This window comes from Rhinatrema bivittatum, chromosome 2, assembly GCF_901001135.1.
Source record: "Rhinatrema bivittatum chromosome 2, aRhiBiv1.1, whole genome shotgun sequence".
NCBI classification, from domain to species: Eukaryota; Metazoa; Chordata; class Amphibia; order Gymnophiona; family Rhinatrematidae; genus Rhinatrema; species Rhinatrema bivittatum.
In genome coordinates this window covers 28520391-28540196 of record NC_042616.1, presented here as the reverse complement: position 1 = coordinate 28540196, position 19806 = coordinate 28520391, and the positions used below count along the sequence as shown (strand labels likewise).

Below are 19806 nucleotides of genomic sequence, written 5' to 3'. Positions count from 1 at the left end.
TGGCAACGTAAACTGCTCAGATTTATCTGGAAACGGAGGCCACCTAGGGTGGCCCATGGTATTCTTTTTTTTTCAAGAGAAACTACGGGATGGGTTACAAGTGCCTAATCTAACCTGGTACTTTGCAGCATCACAACTTAGCGCATTTTTGCAGTGGCTCTCGGGGGGGGGGGGGGGGGTGTCCTAAAACCATGGATCCGGATAGCATCTCCACAGCCAGGCAGGCCGCCACTTCGTATCCGGGCTTGGCAAAGAGAGGGGGCCCAGGGTATAGGGGCTTATCTCCTTTCACTCAGCTCATCTTCCAAGTATGGGTAAAGTGGAAACGCAGACTCATGGGGTGCAAACAGGTTTCTCAGCTGACGTCATTCTTGCACGACAACCGGTTTCCTCCGGGCACTACTCCTAGTGCATTCACTCGCTGGAGGGATAAAGGTCTCGACGAGTGGGAGCATTCACGGGACGGACAGAAAATACTAAGTTTTACCGAATTGCAGGGGGTATACCATCTGCCCGACACTGATCTCTTTGCGTACAATCACATAAAGTCTGAACTCCTGAAGGGGAAATCCCTCTTTGAAAATGTGGCCGAACCTCTCCCTAGAATTCTCGCTATTATTAAGGGGACCTTTCGAGGCAAGGCAGCTTATCAGGGAGCGTGGGGACGTGATCTGGGAGGGAGCCATGAGGCAGAGGAGTGGGACCAAATTTTCTGTGCCACTAGCAGGAGTTCAGTCTCATCGATTAAAGAAAACGGATGCAAGGTCTTATACCGTTGGTATTTAACACCGGATAAACTGAGTAAAATGTACGCGGGGAAGTCTAATCCATGCTGGAAAGGGTGCGGACAGGTCGGGACCTTCCTGCACAAGTGGTGGGAATGTCCAAATGTTAAAAACTTGTGGGCGGCTGTACGTGGATTAACGCATAAAATAGTCAGCCCTCCCAACGAGCCCAAAGTCTGTTAGGTGCCCCCTTCGAGGCAGGCTCCTTGGACAACCAAAGATGGATACAGCAAGCGTTTATAGCTGTTAAATGTGAACTGGGCCTTTGGTGGAGGACGGACGGACGGACACCCCCTTCTTTGTGCCAAATCCGCTTTCGTCTGGATAAAGTATTCTACATGGGAAAGCTGACTGCCATCCGCAATGACCGCCTTCACGGTTTTTAAAAAAAACGTGGCAGCCATTGGTCGCCCAGTCCTCATCTTAATGGATATCTAGTATATTACCTCTTGTGGTGTCCATTTTGGGACTGGGCTCTCCAAACTAGGGGTGCCATACTTGGGGGTGGCCATAGTTATCTTCCCATGAGTTTTTCTTCTCTGTGTCCTGGCATTTTGGTACCTGGTTCTTTTCAAATTGCTAGTTTCGCTCACTTCTGTTAGTGGGGTATTACTGAATGTATGTGCAGCAGCAGCCTTACAATGCAAGCTATTCTACAATGTGGGAGGGGAATTTTCCCGGAAATTAAGAACACACCCAGGGGCGTATACAGTCGGTGGATGTAGCCACAAACTGCGGGACGCCGGAGCTACAGTTAACTCATTCATTTTATTGACTGTTATTTCATCTTACACAATTTCAGTGTATTCTACTAGATTCCATACAATTCTATAGTTCCTGGTCGACGGACACTTTCAGCATCTAGCATATACAATCTTGTACATGACGACCGTGTTTTCAGAAAGCTGACTTTGGTTCCAGTGTCTGTAACATAATTAATGGATGTGTTAATAAACTTTAAATTACAAAAAAAAAAAGCATTTGTTCATCCAAAGCCGCCTCCTCTGGCGAGTTTGCTTGTTTCCTGTTCACCTCCTGCCAGTTTGCATTCTTCGCCTAAAGCTTCTATTACTGTCGGCGCTGCAGGGATCCCGCTCTCAAGCGGCTTCTGTTGTCGTCCTGTAAAATGGAAAGCCCCACCTGATGACATTTGAATGTGTGCTATGTACCATTTAGAAAGCTGCATAAAACCTTTTTATTCTGGGAAGCATTCCCATGATGGATTTATGCTATGACAGCTGTTGCAGTTTGTGTTGTGTTGTATTATATTATTTTATTTTTGCTGTATTGTATATTTTTATATACTGATTGTTTTATTTTTTTAAATAATAACGATGAATTTTGGAGTTACAGGCCCTTAGGTGCAAAGAGCCTTTTTTGGTTATCTTGGATGAAATAGTAAAGCTTCATGCAGTTGCCTCTCTTCTGCCAAAGTTGATTTCACCTTTTCACCTTAGTCAGGGGCTCTCTCTCCCATCCATTAGTAGAGAGGAGGGCAGGGAGGATTACGCTCGGCTCCGCTTCTTGGCTGCAAGGAAAGATCTCTTGCAATATTTGAAGATCATGAGTGGTCATATCGTCTGTTCGTTCTGTTTGCTGCCCCAGTACGGGAGAAACAGTGTTAAAGGCTTCATTAGCACCCTGGATACAGGAGGTCATGGAGCAGGGTACATAGATAGATAAAGAGCTGTCACGTCCAAACGAAGCTGACAAATTCCATTAGAGCACAAGTGGTGTCGTGGGCAGAAATCCATTTGGAAGGCGGCAGCTTAGTCTTCTATTCTTTTTCTAAGCGTTATCTGCTGGATCTTCAGGTCAGAGAAGGAGCTGCCTTTGACTTGGAGATTTGGCAGTTTCCCACCCACTAGAGGATTAGCTTGGTTACATCCCATGCATCTGGCTGGATGACGAGGAAGGAGAAATGAATTCTTAGCTGATAATTTCCTTTCTTTGAGTCCAGCCAGAACAGTCCAGGACCCTTCCTATGCTTACAAACTTCTACATTTCTGCTAGCAATTCCTTATAGCAAGAATTCATTTGGATCAGTTTCACCTGATTTTTTTTTTTTTTTTTAAGGGCCAAAAAGATATGTGCTGATTTATTCACTTTCTACTGTTTCCTTAAAATGTTGTTCAATGTTTGTTTTTGTTTTTTCTCCCTGCAAAGCCCCCTGACTGACTGGAGGGAGTGTTGGTATATTATTATTTTTATCTTATAACAGGAAATACTGGCAAGTTAAGGTCAGCACGGGAGTCTGTAGAGGGTGACATCGGCAAGCCTCATAGTCTTGAGGACTACCATCCTGCTTGTCCTAGGAGAAAGCAGAGTTGCTTACCTGTAACAGGTGTTCTCCTAGGACAGCAGGATGTTAGTCCTCTGAAGGAGAGACCTATGTGGTTTCCACAGCTCACCCATTACGAGAGCCTTATTGCTGCTCTGTTGAAAGTGCTACATTGTACAGCGTATGGTAAAGAGAATTAATTTATTTTTCTTAACTTCTCTAGAGGTTTGTGTAAAGACCCTCACGTAAGAGTTTTCCCAGGCATCTCCTAAAGCTTCTGCTAAGTTATGACATTCTCTGAACATCAGAGATTCCAGGTGGTCATTGTGTAAACCCTTGACTCTGTCTGATCCAGGTTATTGGTAGGTTTCCAGAGTCACTGACTTGTGCTTCATGCCTTCTTTTTATATCCTGTAAATACAAAACATTGAGAATCCAAGAAATTGCTGAGAACTACTAAATATCAAAATACATAAAATCCAGCTCAAGGTGAAAAGGGAAAAGTTTGTTGAAGCTCTGGGGAAACCACATATAGGGCCACTAGGGGTTAAAAGCTTAAGTATGCAGCTCTAGAAGGCGCTAGGGCTTTTTAATCATTGGTAACCCAGAGTTGATGATTCTTTCTTAGAAGCCATCATGCACATAGATGAAAAAAGTCCACTTAGGACTATTTGTGTTTTATATTACCAGTCCTGTAGTTTACAATCAGGTCGTGCCGGGCTTCATGCATAGAGTATCTTATGCTGTCTGACATTGTAATGTTTCGGAAGATGATCCTCCTTCAGGGAAACAGGATTTGCTAGATGCCAGCGATTTTGACTGGTAGATGACCTAAGGCAATATATGACAAACATCCCTTTCAGAGATGAGTAACATCTTTAACATGGGCGGAATTGGATGTTAGGACACCTGCTTGGTCTAATGCAGGGCGGTCAATGCGTCGGTGAGACAAAGACTTCAAACATGCGGAAGAAATGTAAAAATTAATCGGTTAACATTTGTTGAGAATTGCAAAGTTCAAAGGATTATAATAACCTTAAATATCGAGAACTTACATACACGGTGAAGACCTACTGCATCCAATGAGTCTGTCAGTGACAGTGACCTGCTGAAAGACGCTGACATTTGAAGTAAAATAATCCCACCGATGCGGGGATTGACAAGCAGATATGACGTCAATGTGTCCAAGAAAGGACATGTACGTCAGACGGCAGCCATTTTGGAAAGGCTAGGAAAGTCTAACCTTCTTTAAATGGGTATCTACGTCATCTGGTGGCCATATTGAAACAGAGAGAGGACTGGATGCTGGCATTTAAATCAAAGAGTAACATTCTCCTTTCTCATTCAAACCTGCAGGTTCAATACATTGTAGCCGGAAGATCCACTGGTTCTCCTTAAAGTTGAGAATTGATTGCCTGTCCCCACTATGTCACGGGTGGGGAACGTGCTCAAATATCAACCACTTAAAATCTTAAAAAGAATGATTAAAAGCAATGGTGTTGTACAGTTGATGCTTTGATGACCTTATTATTGATGCGGCTTTTTTGTTCACTCAACCGGGTCTGAATCCGCCGTTTGGTGCGGCTAACATATATCAAAGGACAGGGACATACTAAACCGTAGATTACAAAGGTTGTATTGCAATCTACCTCTTGTTTTCTATATATTTTTATGCCACTTTTCGGATCTCAATTTTTTGTATTTCCACGCTAAGTTCCTTGTTTTTGAATGGCGGCTACAGATTGGAAGGACACATTCAGCTATTCGGCTGACCACGTAGCTATCATAGCCCAAGAAGTGTCTCTCTTCTCAGACTCGGCAACTCCAGTCTCCACTTCAGATCTTTTAGGAGACCTTACGAAACTTTATTAAAAGGGTGCCAGAGATGAACTCCATGGCGTCACACTGATAGAATACGTCAAACAGTAACTTATCCTGAGGGGATTGAGAATCCACAAAGCCCCGCTTATGTTCCTTGAGCGTGCTGATTTCTTAGCTAAATGGGCAGCCATATTGAACAAATGTTCTCTGGACTTGATGTTACTTATTATAGAGTACACCAAAATCACATCAGATGAAATTAAAGCAGAAATTGTAGTAGTAGAGGAAGAATATAAATTAAGTTCCATCACAGAAACAATACAAGCATCACTGGATGAGCTACAACAATCTGTTGACAAATTCAAGGCAGACATTAAACGTAACAAGATTTCCAAATTTAATAGGGACAAAAAAGACTATGCAAACGCTAACGTATACACTTGGTTAAATCCCAAGGAAGATCCATCTCCGAAACCTAGAAAGGTCACTTTTGTGACTTCTGATGATTCATCTGGCTCAGATGAACAGCCAGATACATGACAAACCAAAGCTTTTTTAGACAGACTCAGGTATCCATCCAGACGAGCTCGAGGCAAAAAACTCAGTCAACCATACACGTCAGACGAGGATACCCACTGGCACAAGCCTATCACCCGGTCACAGAAACAAGACAATCGCCGCTGATTAACTTATCCAGTTACGTGTTGACCAAAGAGGAAGAATCTGTGCTCAGCAAAGGCCTTTCATATGTCCCAACCAATCCACATAATCCTTTCAATTGTAGGATAGCATTATATAGATTTTTTCGATTATTAATGATCAATCTTTATTTCTCAACACAACCAGATTCAGCACAAGACATGTCCATTGTCAAACCTAAATAGAGATGGATCCCACCCGGCCCTGTTGACCAACAAATTAAGGCTTTCTAAACACTAGGTTCTTTCGGACATGGCCAACATAGAAGCAAACCCACAACGGATCTTCTTTAATCTTTCCACAGGAGGAAAAAAAGGCATTACAATCATTATCCAATAACCATGACATCATGGTCAAACCTATCTTATTTATAATGAACCACGTTTGTTTGAGATGCCAATAAACGTGCACTTATTGCAACAACCACCCTCATACGAGAGCCCAATCTTTACCCCTGAGACGAGTGTATTTTTTCATTCACTTGAATAAATATGGGATTTGTAACCCATTGCAAAGTGAATAGCTCACCGTATGTGTCATGTAACCATCAGGTTTGTTGCAATAGCTTACAACAGATGTTGCTATTCAAAAACAAATGTGGATATACTTTGCAGTGAACAGATTGTGTGGACAATAAAAAAAAAAAGAATTAATTTGAAAAAAATTTAAAAAAAAAGAAAACCGTCAAGGTTCACATTTGTTTTTGAATAACATCGCTTGTAAGCTATTGCAACAAACCTGATGATTATATGACACATACGGTGAGCTATTCACTTTGCAATGGGTTACAAATCCCATATTTATTCAAGTGAATGAAAAAATACACTCGTCTCAGGGGTAAAGATTGGGCTCTCGTATGAGGGTTGTTGTTGCAATAAGTGCACGTTTATTGGCATCTCAAACAAACGTGGTTCATTATAAATACAATTGTCATATTACTATTTATTTATATATATATATTAGAGATGTGAATCGGAACTGATATCTGATCCGATTCTGGTTCCGATTCACACATATATATATATATATATATATATATATATATATATATATATATATATATATATATAACTTTTCTATACCGAAGTTCAAATAACAGAGTTAATTATCACGCCGGTTTACATTGCAACCATAAAACAGTGACAAAGTTGTCTTACATAGAACAGGGGGAGAGAAAAACTTGGATACAGCTTAAGCACGGGGAGTAACGTGTCAAAACTGGTAAGAACTGATAAGAGTTGGCTTTTTGGGGTAACAAGGTATTCCGAGGGAGGGGTTTGGAAGGGGGGTTGGAAGGTGGGGGGGAGGGTAGCTGAGGGTTACCATAGATTTAATGAAACTAATATACATATATTAAATAGCTTAGGCTTACTACTACAGTTTAATATAGCTTACTATTACAGTTTATATCCAGTTGTTAAGTATTCATCATAGTCAAACCAGCAGACAAAGGTGGAGCCGTTGTTATTATGAATCAAGTTGATTATCAGAAGGAAATGATTCGCCAACTTGAAGATACAACATTTTATCAAAAGCTACCTTTGGATCCAACGCCAGAACTTCATATCAAAATTCAACAGCTTCTTCAAGGAGCCACAGATTCCGGCTTTTTAACCACCAAAGAGTTCAATTTCTTGAGTGTGGAATTCCCACGAACTCCAGTCATCTACGGAGTACCAAAAGTTCACAAAACTTTGCACAATCCCCCATGTAGACCTGTAGTATCTGCTAATGGTTCTATTCTCGAACCATTAGCTAAATTCTTGGACATATTTTTACAACCAGCGGTACAACAGTCCTCCTCTTACATACAGGATACATCTGACATGTTGCAAAAACTCGCACAAATGGGACCCATCCCCCAAGAGGCATTTTTGGTCAGTCTTGATGTAGAAGCTCTCTACACGAATGTTCCGCAGCATGAGGCTTTGAATTTAGTATCGGAAATATTATCCAAAAGACAGCGTCCCCAACGTATTCCATCAGAATTCTTATTGTTGTTAACAGAACTAGTTTAATTTAACAATTTCTTTTCCTTCGAACAACAATATTTTTTACAAATACATGGAGTAGCCATGGGGTCCCCAGTGGCCCCTGATTCTGCTAATCTATTCCTGTTGAAATTTGAAGAAACTACTGTCTATCCATCACTATTATTTGCACATGTACAGCAATGGTCACGGTACATAGATGACATTTTTTATTTGGACCAGCACGATTGCTGTAATTTCACAGCTGGCTTAATCAATCTCAACCCCATCTTAAGTTCACCTTATCTTTTCATCAAGATCAACTAGCATTTTTGGATATTCTCATCAAAAAAACATCGACAGGTATTCAGACTACATTATACCATAAATCTGCAGACAGAAATAATTTTCTTAGATTTGAGAGCCATCATCTTCGATGATTTAAAGAAGGTCTGCCTATTGGACAATTTTTTCGAATCCGCAGAATATGCTCAGAAAAAGAGGAATTCTTTGACCAGGCAAACTCACTAAAACACAGATTTCGTGAAAGAGGCTATCCAGATTACACTATCAAAAGAGCTAAATTCTCTGACCGAGACCAGTTGTTACAATACCGCCACAGGCCACGAGCTTCTAACTTGGTATGTGTCTTACCACACACCGAGTCTACTCAGCAAATCAAACGAATTATTCAAAGGAACTGGCACGTTCTTAGGCCACACTCGATTTTCCAATCTCCCCCTATGTTTGCTTATTCTAGGGGCACCAACATTAAGCAACATGTTGTGAGGGCGGCTCCGCAGCCCAAACCAGCAATTAGTACAGCCTGACAAATCCAATGTGGGAGATGTATTTTTTGCCCACAAGCACTCACAGGTACAGAGTGGATTGATCCGAAAAGTGGCATCAAAATATATAGAAAACAAGAGGTAGACTGCAACACAACCTTTGTAATCTACGGTTTAGTATGTACCTGTCCTTTGATTATATGTTGGCCGCACCAAAAGGTGGATCCGGACCCAGTTGAGTGAACACAAAAGCCGCATCAATAATGAGGACATCAAAGCACCTACTGTACAACACTGTATCGCTTTTAATTATTCTTTTGAAGATTTTAAGTGATTGATATTTGAGCACGTTCCCCACCCATGGCATAGTGGGGACAGGCAATCAATTCTCAACTTTAAGGAGAACCAGTGGATCTTCCGGCTACAATGTATTGAGAACCTGCAGGTTTGAATGAGAAAGTAGAATGGTACTCTTTGATTTAAATGCCAGCATCCAGTCCTCTCTCTATTTCAATATGGCCACCAGATGACGTAGATACCCATTTAAGGAAGGTTAGACTTTCCTAGCCTTTCCAAAATGGCTGCCGTCTGATGTACATGTCCTTTCTTGGACACATTGACGTCATATCCGCTTGTCAATCCCCCAAATCGGCGGGATTTTTTTTACTTCAAATGTCAGCGTCTTTCAGCAGGTCACTGTCACTGACAGACTCATTGGATGCAGTAGGTCTTCACCGAGCATGAGTAGTATAATGGGTACACGATCAATCAAACTGATTGACAGGTGAGATAAGGATGACAGCAGCCAATCAGCGTTCACTTCCGGTCTAAGCCCTGCCCACGTCCCGCCCACTCCCATAGAAGTGAATGGGGTGTAGCCACGCCCCCTCCTGCCCTCGACCACGCCCCCAGCCACACCCCTTCTGCCACAGGCCCCACCCCTTCCGCAGCCAATCAGCATTCACTTCCGGTCTAAGCCCCGCCCACTCCCCATAGAAGTGAATGGGGGTGTAGCCACGCCCCCAGGCCCCACCCCTTCTGCCACAGGCCCCACCCCTTCTGCCCCTGGCCCCGCCCCAGACCCCGCCCAGACCCCATCGATGCTCCTCCCCTCCCAATAGAAGTGAATGGGGAGCCCCTCCCACACCCCACCCCAAACCGCCCCCCCCATGATGTCACGGATGACCCCGCCCACACCCCAACCCCAAGACACACCCCCCTGTGACGTAGCGGGTATGACATCACCGGAAGTCCACCCCACACCGCCCCCCAAAAACACACCCCCTAAAACGTCATCAGAAAGGGTCCTGTCGCTTTTTTAATGATGTCAGTATTAATGGACTCTGGCTGTTTTTGATGATTTTTTTTAAAACAAGTGATTGAAGCTACCGGTGGTGAATTGCATGAACTGCAGGATCAAACTTTGCAAAAGACAGGTTTTTTATTTTTTTTTCCAAAAGACTAGGGACCGGGTAGTATAATGGGTACGCTGTCACTCAAACCCCCAAGCCAAACCCCCCAGTGATGTCACCAGAAGCCCAAGCCTACTTCTCAAGTGTATGTACCGAAAGAGCTGAAAGCGTCATTATCCACAAAGCCCAATACGATAATTTTGGGTAATTGTCCCAAAAAGAGGTTTTCCTGGTTAGTCACACGGGCGCCAGCCGGTATGCTAAAGACTTTCAGACTTACACGGTCCACGGCGTACTTGACATTAGCTCTCAGCAGCGCTTCTGCATGCCCCAAACGCACTCCCGGTGACACTTTCACTCTCCTTACAAAGAGGGCTGCAGATAAAATAAGGAGTTTGTACCTCTCGTTGGCATCTCCGCTCATTAAGCAGAACGTATCTTTGTTCCGCGTTAGTTTAATTTTCACATCCACGCCATTTATGAGCAGCTTTTCTTGAAAAAACAGATCGCTATGTAAATGTCCCAGAAGCTCTACTTTATGGCTAACGGCTGTAAAAACAGCTCTTTCGGTAAAACCTTTATTACGGGATCCCACGTCTCTCACTTCATGGTTTCCGGCTGTGTCTTTATAAAATAGGCCGCTTGTAAACTGTGTTTTGAGAGGACCCTCGCCGTAATTGAGAAGCAGCTCTATGAGGGCTCTGTAAGGGTAACAGTTGTTGCTCTGACTAATGAGTCTGTCTCCGAGAGTGACATCCAGCTGGCTAAAAATAGAGGCTATTGGATAGTTCACGAGAGCTACTTTGGCCCCTACATCAAGATCGGACCCATCTTCGTTCACGATTTTGCAGGTCAGGTACAGCAACGTGTTGTTCAAATCCAGGTAATCCTCGCCATGTCCGGCTATATAAAAATCTAAAGGGGCTGTTTCTGACAAGGCAGATAATGGCGGAATCTCCACATAAACACTTTTTTCTATGCTGGTTTGTGTGGGGGCCAGTTGAAACAGATCCAGTTCTGATTTCAAACATTCTTCAGACCCCTGATGTACAAAAGCCATAGTTTTTAGAATATATCTTGCTTCTTGGCGGAGAGGTTTCTCTTCTTACCCTTGCGGTTAGTCTTTTGAGACTTGACACGTTTGGTCTTCTTTGTTTTAAAAGGTTCAGGAGGCCCCTGGTGATTGGTTCTCTTTCTTTTAACAGCTCTTCTAATAACCACTAATCCTGACCCCTCCTGCTCTGTGTTATTGTTCATTTTATGCAGAACCGCCGTTGTGACACGGCCCATAACATCTTTGGCGATGTTTTTTGCTGCACTTTTCACATGAGGTTTAACAATCTCAAAACCCCTTCTCAAAAGAGGCATTGCTTTTCTAAAGAGACTACGAAAAATTCCGCCTATCCCAGCCCCGTACATGACCGGAGCGCCGTAAAACCCCGAAAGGCCTTCACCGGCCTGTGCTGCATAGTAATTTCTGTATGCGCCAGGGTCCCCATAGTCTTTAACCACAACCATTTTAAAAAATAGTTTTCCGGGGTCGCAGGTGTAGCTTAAGGATCACTTTCCCATAGCGAAATGAGACGTGTTGGTTCTGGTCCGTCTTTATTTCAAATGTTATGGTGTCTATGTGCTGCTTGTTCACAGGAACATAATGCGGTTTATCATAAGTGAAGGTGATAAACTCGTCCTTACCTCCTTTAGCGGGGACACAGCGAAGTAGCTGCACAAAATGATCTCCCACCAACTGGTGCTCTACGATATCCGTATACAGGTATAGGGTATTAAACCCTCCTGTGATATCCGTTGGAAATAGCGAGCGGTTCGTATTCGTTTTAGCTTCTAGCCCCAAAATGGTCGCTAAGTCACCCCCTGCGGAAATTACTGCTTTGTCCTCTGACTTTAATTTGATTCTTCGGATATTGGGGTCATAGATGATTCGTGGTGCCATGGGTTTGAGGAGACTGTTCATGTCGTGGTTCATTTGATCCGTCAGGTTTTGAACGGTTGCATAATACCCTCTTCGTACAACAAAGTGATGCTCCGTGCTTCCTTCACTCGTGGTGACAACATATTTATGGTCTTCTTTAATATTATCCCATGTGTTCGGGTACTGTATTTCCACCAGACCCACTTCCCACGGGCCCTGTAGGTCCAAAGGTCTAGCTAATTGTGTGGTGAAATTAGAGCTGTTGTTTTGTGGAAATATTCTCACAGAGGCGTTACTAGGCAGCGTTACGTAAAATCCCCCTTCATTCATTTTTTTTTCTTTTTATGAGACAAGGCCTTTTCAAATCAAATGTTTTGAATCTCTGATGCTTTTATCCAGCTGTTAAATTTTTCAGGCCATCCTCGCCATTTCACAAAGCACTGCTTGTTCTTACCTCTCCCTTTTACCTTTAGAACCTTATCAACGCGGTATATTCTGTCCTGTTGAGGGCTGACTTTCTGTAATTCTTCAGGATAAAAAGAACCTTGAATGGTTTCCTCACCATAATCTTGTATCTTGTACACTGTTTTCTGTCCCCTGCTTAGGACGTCAGTTATTATAAATATCTCATCTGTCCATGTTTGTTCATAACCTTTTTCAAATTTCCCTTTAGTTTTTGACAGTCTAACATGATCCCCCTTTTTTAAAAAAGGCTTAGCAGTTTCATGTTTGTTGTTATTGCCGTAGATTACTTTCCAGAACCGCAGTGAGTTTGAGGTTGTTACATCGATGGGGCAGGCCTGTATTATTCTGTGAAAACTGCGATTGTAACTGTTCATAAAAGCCGGAAGCACATCTTCATAGCGAAAAGTGTTGCGCACTGTAAAGTATCGCCACATTTTGGATTTTAAAGTCCTGTTAAATCTCTCCACAACTGCTGCCTTAACATCGTTGTTGGTCACAAAATGCTGAATGCCCCTGTATTTTAACAAACTCTTCACAGATCTGTTTAAAAACTCTTTACCTCTGTCTGTTTGTATTTTGTTGGGAACACGACCACCTTTAAATATATTTTCAAAGGCCTCGGCCACTTCACGACCTGTTTTTGTTTTTAGGGTCACAGCCCATGCGTATTTTGACAAAATATCTATCACCGTCAAAATGTATTTGTAGCCTCTGTTATAACCAGACAAGGCTGTCATGTCAACAAGATCTGCTTGCCATTGCGCATCCACATCAGACACTATGGTTTTATTTCTTTTAAATCGTACCCTAGCAGGTTTGTGTAAAGAATAAGCATCTTGTTCTGTAAGCCAATCAATCACTTGTTTCTTGGTCACAGACGGCATACATGCTTTAGCTGCCTGCAAAAGAGGTGTTATACCGCCAAAACTGCCGGTATTTCCTGGCTCATTATAAATTTTCTTTAAGATCCGCTGGTGCATTCTTGTTTTTTTATATGGCTGTAAAATACAGAAGTCTGTTTTTTTTTAAACAAAACTAAAGCCTTGTGTTTCACCATTGCAAACCTACACCCCCCACTGCTTTCAATTATCCTCTGCTCAGATTTAGGTCTGGGGGAAGGGCGGATTGAGGCAGAGAGGGGGGGCGGAGGGAAGGGGGTTGTTGGATTCTCCCTGTCTCTGTGTACAGAATGAGTCACAGTTTCCTGCCTGCTCTCTGGTAACTTTTTTTATTGGGGCATGCCTATCTACAGCAAGGGCTTGGAGGGGTGGGCTTGGGCTTCTGGTGACATCACAGGGGGGTTTGGCTTGGGGGTTTGAGTGACAGCGTACCCATTATACTACCCGGTCCCTAGTCTTTTGGAAAAAAAAACAAAAACCTGTCTTTTGCAAAGTTTGATCCTGCAGTTCATGCAATTCACCACCGGTAGCTTCAATCACTTGTTTTAAAAAACCCAAATCCTTGTCAACAGAATAAGCCATAGTTGTTCTGCCTCCTAACAGCTTGTATTTTTTGTTTGTTTTTTTAAAAACAGAGTGGCTAGAAAAAAAGCATATTTCCTGCAGTTTTCCTGCCTCCTAAAAGCATACTACCGGCTCCGACATCATTAAAAGGCATCAGGAGGTTCTAGGAGCGCATATTTCGGGACTTTTGTATTGTACTTCCGGTGAAATCATCAAAAACAGCCAGAGTCCATTAATACTGACATCATTAAAAAAGCGACAGGACCCTTTCTGATGACGTTTTAGGGGGTGTGTTTTTGGGGGGCGGTGTGGGGTGGACTTCCGGTGATGTCATACCCGCTACGTCACAGGGGGGTGTGGCTTGGGGTTGGGGTGTGGGCGGGGTCATCCGTGACATCATGGGGGGGTGGTTTGGGGGTGGGGTGTGGGAGGGGCTCCCCATTCAAGTCTATTGGGAGGGGAGGAGCATCGATGGGGTCTGGGCGGGGCCTGTGGCGGAAGGGGTGGGGCCTGTGGCGGAAGGGGTGGGGCCTGGGGGCGTGGTCGAGGGCGGGATGAGGCGGGAGGGGCGTGGTTACGCCTCCATTCACTTCTATGGGGAGTGGGCGGGGCTTAGACCGGAAGTGAATGCTGATTGGCTGCGGAAGGGGTGGGGCCTGTGGCAGAAGGGGTGTGGCTGGGGGCGTGGTCGAAGGCGGGAGGAGGCGGGAGGGGGCGTGGCTATACCCCATTCACTTCTATGGGAGTGGGCGGGGTGTGGGCGGGGCTTAGACCGGAAGTGAACGCTGATTGGCTGCTGTCATCCTTATCTCACCTGTCAATCAGTTTGATTGATCGTGTACCCATTATACTACTCGCATGTAAGTTGTCGATATTTAAAGTTATTATATCTTTTGAACTTTGCAATTCTCAACAAATGTTGACCGATTAATTTTTACATTTCTTCCGCATGTTTGAAAGCTTTGCCTCACCGACGCATTGACCGCCCTGCATTAGACCAAGCAGGTGTCCTAACAAATTCAATTCCACCCATGTTAAAGATGTTACACATCTCTGAAAGGGTTGTTTGTCATATATTGCCTTAGGTCATCTACCAGTCAAAATCGCTGGCATCTAGCAAATCCTGTTTCCCTGAAGAAGGATCGTCTTCCGAAACATTACAATGTCGGACAGCATAAGATACTCTATGCATGAAGCCCGGCATGACCTGATTGTAAACTACAGGTCTGGTAATATAAAACAGAAATAGTCCTAAGTGGACTTTTTTCACCTATGCGCATGATGGCTTCTAAGAAAGAATCATCATCTCTGGGTTACCGATGATTAAAAAGCCCTAGCGCCTTCTAGAGCTGCATACTTAAGCTTTTAGCCCCTAGTGGCCCTATATGAGGTTTCCCCAGAGCTTCAACAACCATTTTCCTTTTCACCTTGAGCTGGATTTTATGTATTTTCTTTGATTTAAATGCCAGCCTCTAGTCCTCTCTCTGTTTCAATATGGCCACCAGATGACGTAGATACCCATTTAAGGAAGGTTAGACTTTCCTGGCCTTTCCACAATGGCTGCCATCTGACGTACATGTCCTTTCTTGGACACATTGATGTCATATCCGTTTGTCAATCCCCGAAATCGATGGGATTTTTTTTACTTCAAATGTCAGCGTCTGTCAGCAGGTCACTGTCAATGACAGACTCATTGGATGCAGTAGGTCATCACCACGCGTGTAAGTTCTCGATATTTAAGGTGGTTATATCCTTTGAACTTTGCAATTCTCAACAAATGTTGACCGATTAATTTTTACATTTCTTCAGGTACTGCAGACATTCAGGATGCGGAGAGGGAGGAGAATCAAGAAGAATGTCCTGTAGTATTACTTGTACCAAGAAAATCAGAAACTGTTCGTGAGACTGTTTGCCAGAAGACTGGGGAGGAAGAAAGTAGCCAAAGTCATCAGGAATCGGAGAAGCGAGACTCTGCAGCCGACTTACCAAATAGAGTCACAGCATGTAAAAAAAGAGATAGGGAGCTCACGGACATCCCTGAGCACCAGCAACGGGGGAGAGGGGAGAGACCCTACCAAACTAATAAAAGTAATCACATGACTTCTGACACCTGTGATGGAAATGAGAAAAGGAAAAAATCCTTTCTCTACAACACCGGTGGGAAAAATGTTGATAGAAAATATTTATTATTGCAGCAGAGAGCCCAGATGGGGAGGAGGTCCTTTCCATGTTCTCAGTGTGTAAAATGTTTCAAACAGAAGCTAATCCTGAAATTACACCAGCGAATCCACACTAAAAGGAAAATTTTCTCTTGTGTTGAATGTAAGAAAAACTTTTCTCGCAAGGAATCCTTAGTCATACATCTAAGGACACACAATGACAAGAGATACTTTAATTATCCTGAACATTGTAATTTTTTTTTAATACAGCAACAGAAAATGCAGACAGCAGAGAGAATGTTTCCATCTTATGAAGGTGGGTCAAAGGTTATTCAAAAGCAGGATCAAAGAATAAACCAGAAAACACAGTTTGAAAAGAAAAAACATACATGTACTGTATGTGATAAAAGGTTTATCTATCAGTCACAACTGAAAAGACACCAAACAAATCATATGATAGAGCAACAATTCAAATGTACTGAATGTGATAAAAGCTTCATTAGTTTATCACACTTGAAAAAGCACCAAAGGACTCATGGGAGAGAGAAACCATTTACAGGTACTGAATTTAATCAAAGCTTCACTCATTCTAACCTGAAAAGACACCAAAAGAGTCATAGGGGAGAGAAATCATTTGTATGTACTGAGTGTAATAAATGTTTCACTCTGTCTTCTTCTTTGAAAGTGCATGAAAGGATTCATAAGAGTGAGAAACGATTTATCTGTACTGAGTGTAATAAAAGCTTTAGTCAATCTTACTTGAAAGTGCACCAGAGGATTCATAGTGGAGAAAAACCTTTTACATGTACTGAGTGTAACAAAAGCTTCATTTCTTCTGCTACCCTCACAGTGCATAAAAGAATCCATAGTGGAGAGAAACCATTTACATGTACTGAGTGTACAAAAAGCTTCACTAATTGGTCTGCTTTGAAAACGCACAAAATGATTCATACTGGTGAGAAACCATTTACATGTACTGAGTGTAAAAAAAGCTTTACGCGGCATTCTTCCATGAAAGTGCATCAAAGGATTCATAGTGGAGAGAAACTATTCACATGTACAGAGTGTAATAAATGCTTCAATCAGGTTTCGGCCCTGAAAGCACACCAGAGGATTCATAGTGGAGAGAAACAATTCACTTGTACTGAGTGTAATAAAGGCTTCCCTCAGTGTTCAGCCCTGAAAGTGCACCAGAGAATTCATAGTGGAGAGAAACCCTTTACATGTACTGAGTGTAATAAAAGCTTTATTCAGTGTTCTGCCCTGAAAGTACATCAAAGGATTCATAAGGGAGAAAAGCCATTTACATGTACTGAGTGTAATAAAAGTTTTATTCAGTTTAATGCCCTGCAAATACATCAAAGGATTCATAGGGGAGAGAAACCATACACATGTACTGAGTGTAATAAAAGCTTCACTCAGTCTACACATCTAAAATTACATCAAACAATCCACACAGGAGAAAAACCATTTATGTGTCCTCAGTGTGATAAAACCTTCAGTCGAAAATCAAATTTAAAAAAACATTTGAAGATACATTAACCTAAGAATGCATTTAGATGTATTAAGTGTGATAAATATTTCACTAATGCATCCTAGTTGAAAATTCATTTAAGATTCAAAATTGATTTTAAGTGAAGTGAAAAATGGAATCTCGTTCAGGTGTTGCCTCGATCTCATCAGGACGCTTATATGCTGACATCTGCAATAACAATGGGAGTGTTTGGAGAAAGACAGTCTGGGTCCCTGGTATTGTCAGTGGCTATAGAAGTGAGTCAAATGGATCAATTACTGCAAGACTGGAAGAAAAGTGTGATGGAGCAAGAGGTAAAGGAGAGGACTCTGTCAATCTATGGTCCAGGAAAGTGAGCAGCATGGCTGGGAGAAGAGACACTGATAAGGGGTGGAGTAAATGTAGCACAGATGATAGCTTTAGTAAAGAAATTGATCTCAAGAAAGTGCATCTGAGAAAGAAGAAAGTGAGAATGCAGTAATCTTGCTCTTGAGATGTTCGTGATTCACTGAATGTCTACTGGGGAAGTGCTGAGGTATAATGTTTTACTTTTTGAGTGTTAAAGAAGTAACACGTGAAATCGAAGCATCTATTTTGTTCTGCATAAGAGGGTGAGCTTTCGAGTTTGAGTAGTGTAGACCTTGGATGTGTTGCTTAATTGTTTTCATACTTGTAATAAAGTGGTTACATTAATGGAATATGCTGGGAGCATATGGAAAAACTATTTAGGGAGTTATTTAGCTTAATGTTAAGAACTTTGTAACACTACAGAAAGTAATGGAACAAGGAAAATCACTAACACTGCTAGTGTAAGTTTTGAGAATACATATGCCACTTAGCTTGCTTTTAACAAGAAACAAGTCGTGAGATCAGGTATATTAAAGAGCCATTACTCATGAGGCTAATGGTGCAGATATCAAGGGTAAAGAATAGTAGCAACTTAGCCACACCCAACTGTTGCTGATATGATTAGCTAGATAGTTGAAACCTCAGCAGATGACAAGAACATATGGGAGTAGCCCAGAGAAAAACTGCAACTAGAGCAAAGGACAGAAGAATCAACATAAAAAACCCAACTTCCAACAAACTGTTTCAGATCAGAGAGAGAACTAATCAGAAGAAAATCTTGTTGGACATTACAATGGTTAAGGTAGTGACTGATGAACTGTTCCTGTTTCCCAGTACTGTGATTCCATTTTTCCCAAGATATATAAGGCTCACACTGGAAACTGTGAGGGGAGGTACCTTTGTATATATTCTTTAATGTAAAAATCTAATCTTGTATGCTTTTATTGCTTATTCTCAGACTTAAGTAAAAACTTCTATACTTTGTAAATATGTGAGTTCTGTATTCTGTGATGTATAGTCTACCATTCAGCCCACCTTTTACAGAGCAAAGGTCTGGCCAGCTGGATGGGGAGGGAATGGGTGTGTTTGGGTTATTAGGAACAGGGTTAGGTGGGGAGGGGGAGGGAAGAAAAGGATGCTCTGTTAGAGTTGTTAGAAATGACAAAAACCTGCAAATTTGATATGTAAGTAGTTATAGGGTACAGCACTTGTCAAAACTGTTTTGACAGGTGGCCACACCCACCTCCAGGTTAAACCCTGTCCACTGACTCCCCTCTGAGCCAATCAGCGTTCACTTTTGGATTAATCCCTGCCCTAGCCCCCCCCCCTTTGGTGACATCCGTCATAGCCCCGCCCAATCCCCTTTTTGTCCTTGTTTTGATGATGTCAAGTTCCGGTAGCAGGAGTCAGCGAGCGGTGCTCCTCACCCCTCTGTCAGCTTACCTCTGAAGCTTGAACCACTCAAAGCCCCCTCCAAAGTCTTGTAAGGCTGACAGCTCCTGGTGGATAAACTGCTTCAAGACCCTTCAACCAGAAAAAGTGCCACTTCACCCGGCCGAGGAGAGGACCATGCTGGGGCCTTGGAGATGGGCAAAGCTGCCGAAAAAGGGTACGTAGCCCTGGCCTCGGAGAAATTCCCTGTGCAGTGCAAGTTGAGAATACAAATGCACGGTCACGTGCTGTACATTGAAATACTATTCATTAGGAATGACAGTTTGTAAACGTTTGTGTGACTTGCCTGAAAGTTTTAAAACTTTCATAAATCTTTTATAGTTTTAATCTAATTTTCACTCGAGTAATTTGTACCGTTGTAGTTTATGTTTAAATCCATTTTAGTAACCCATTTGCAGAGCATCACAAGCGAGGAGAGCCATGAGCTGGTGTACGCTTCCCAGCGCATGCTGAATGCAACATTTATTAATTACAAACAAAGACTGTTACCCTCTTACCCCACTTCTCAAACGCGCCCCCCCCCCCCCCCCAATCCTAACATTTTCAAATCTAGTGTTTTAGGAAAACATACCACTAGTCAAAATGCGTAATCAGCTTTAGCAAACCATCTGACGTATTCATCAAGCGATGTCGTTTACTATTAAACTTCTGGCACGAGGCAATAAAAAACTGCAGATGAAAGTCCGGGGTTTCTTAGTCGTATCCGTTTGTTTAATGTAT

General features: G+C 42.6%; 1 protein-coding gene across 1 annotated transcript in view; it reads left to right on the top strand.

Moving 5' to 3' along the window:
- Positions 1-18640, top strand: part of LOC115085889 (oocyte zinc finger protein XlCOF6-like) — a 44445-nt gene extending 25805 nt beyond the window's left edge. The window contains exon 4 of the mRNA XM_029592426.1: positions 15424-18640. Within this exon, the coding sequence (XP_029448286.1) occupies positions 15424-17315 (1892 nt within the window). The 3' untranslated portion in view covers positions 17316-18640. The remainder of the gene's footprint in view (positions 1-15423) is intronic.
- Positions 18641-19806: the final 1166 nt, after the last annotated feature.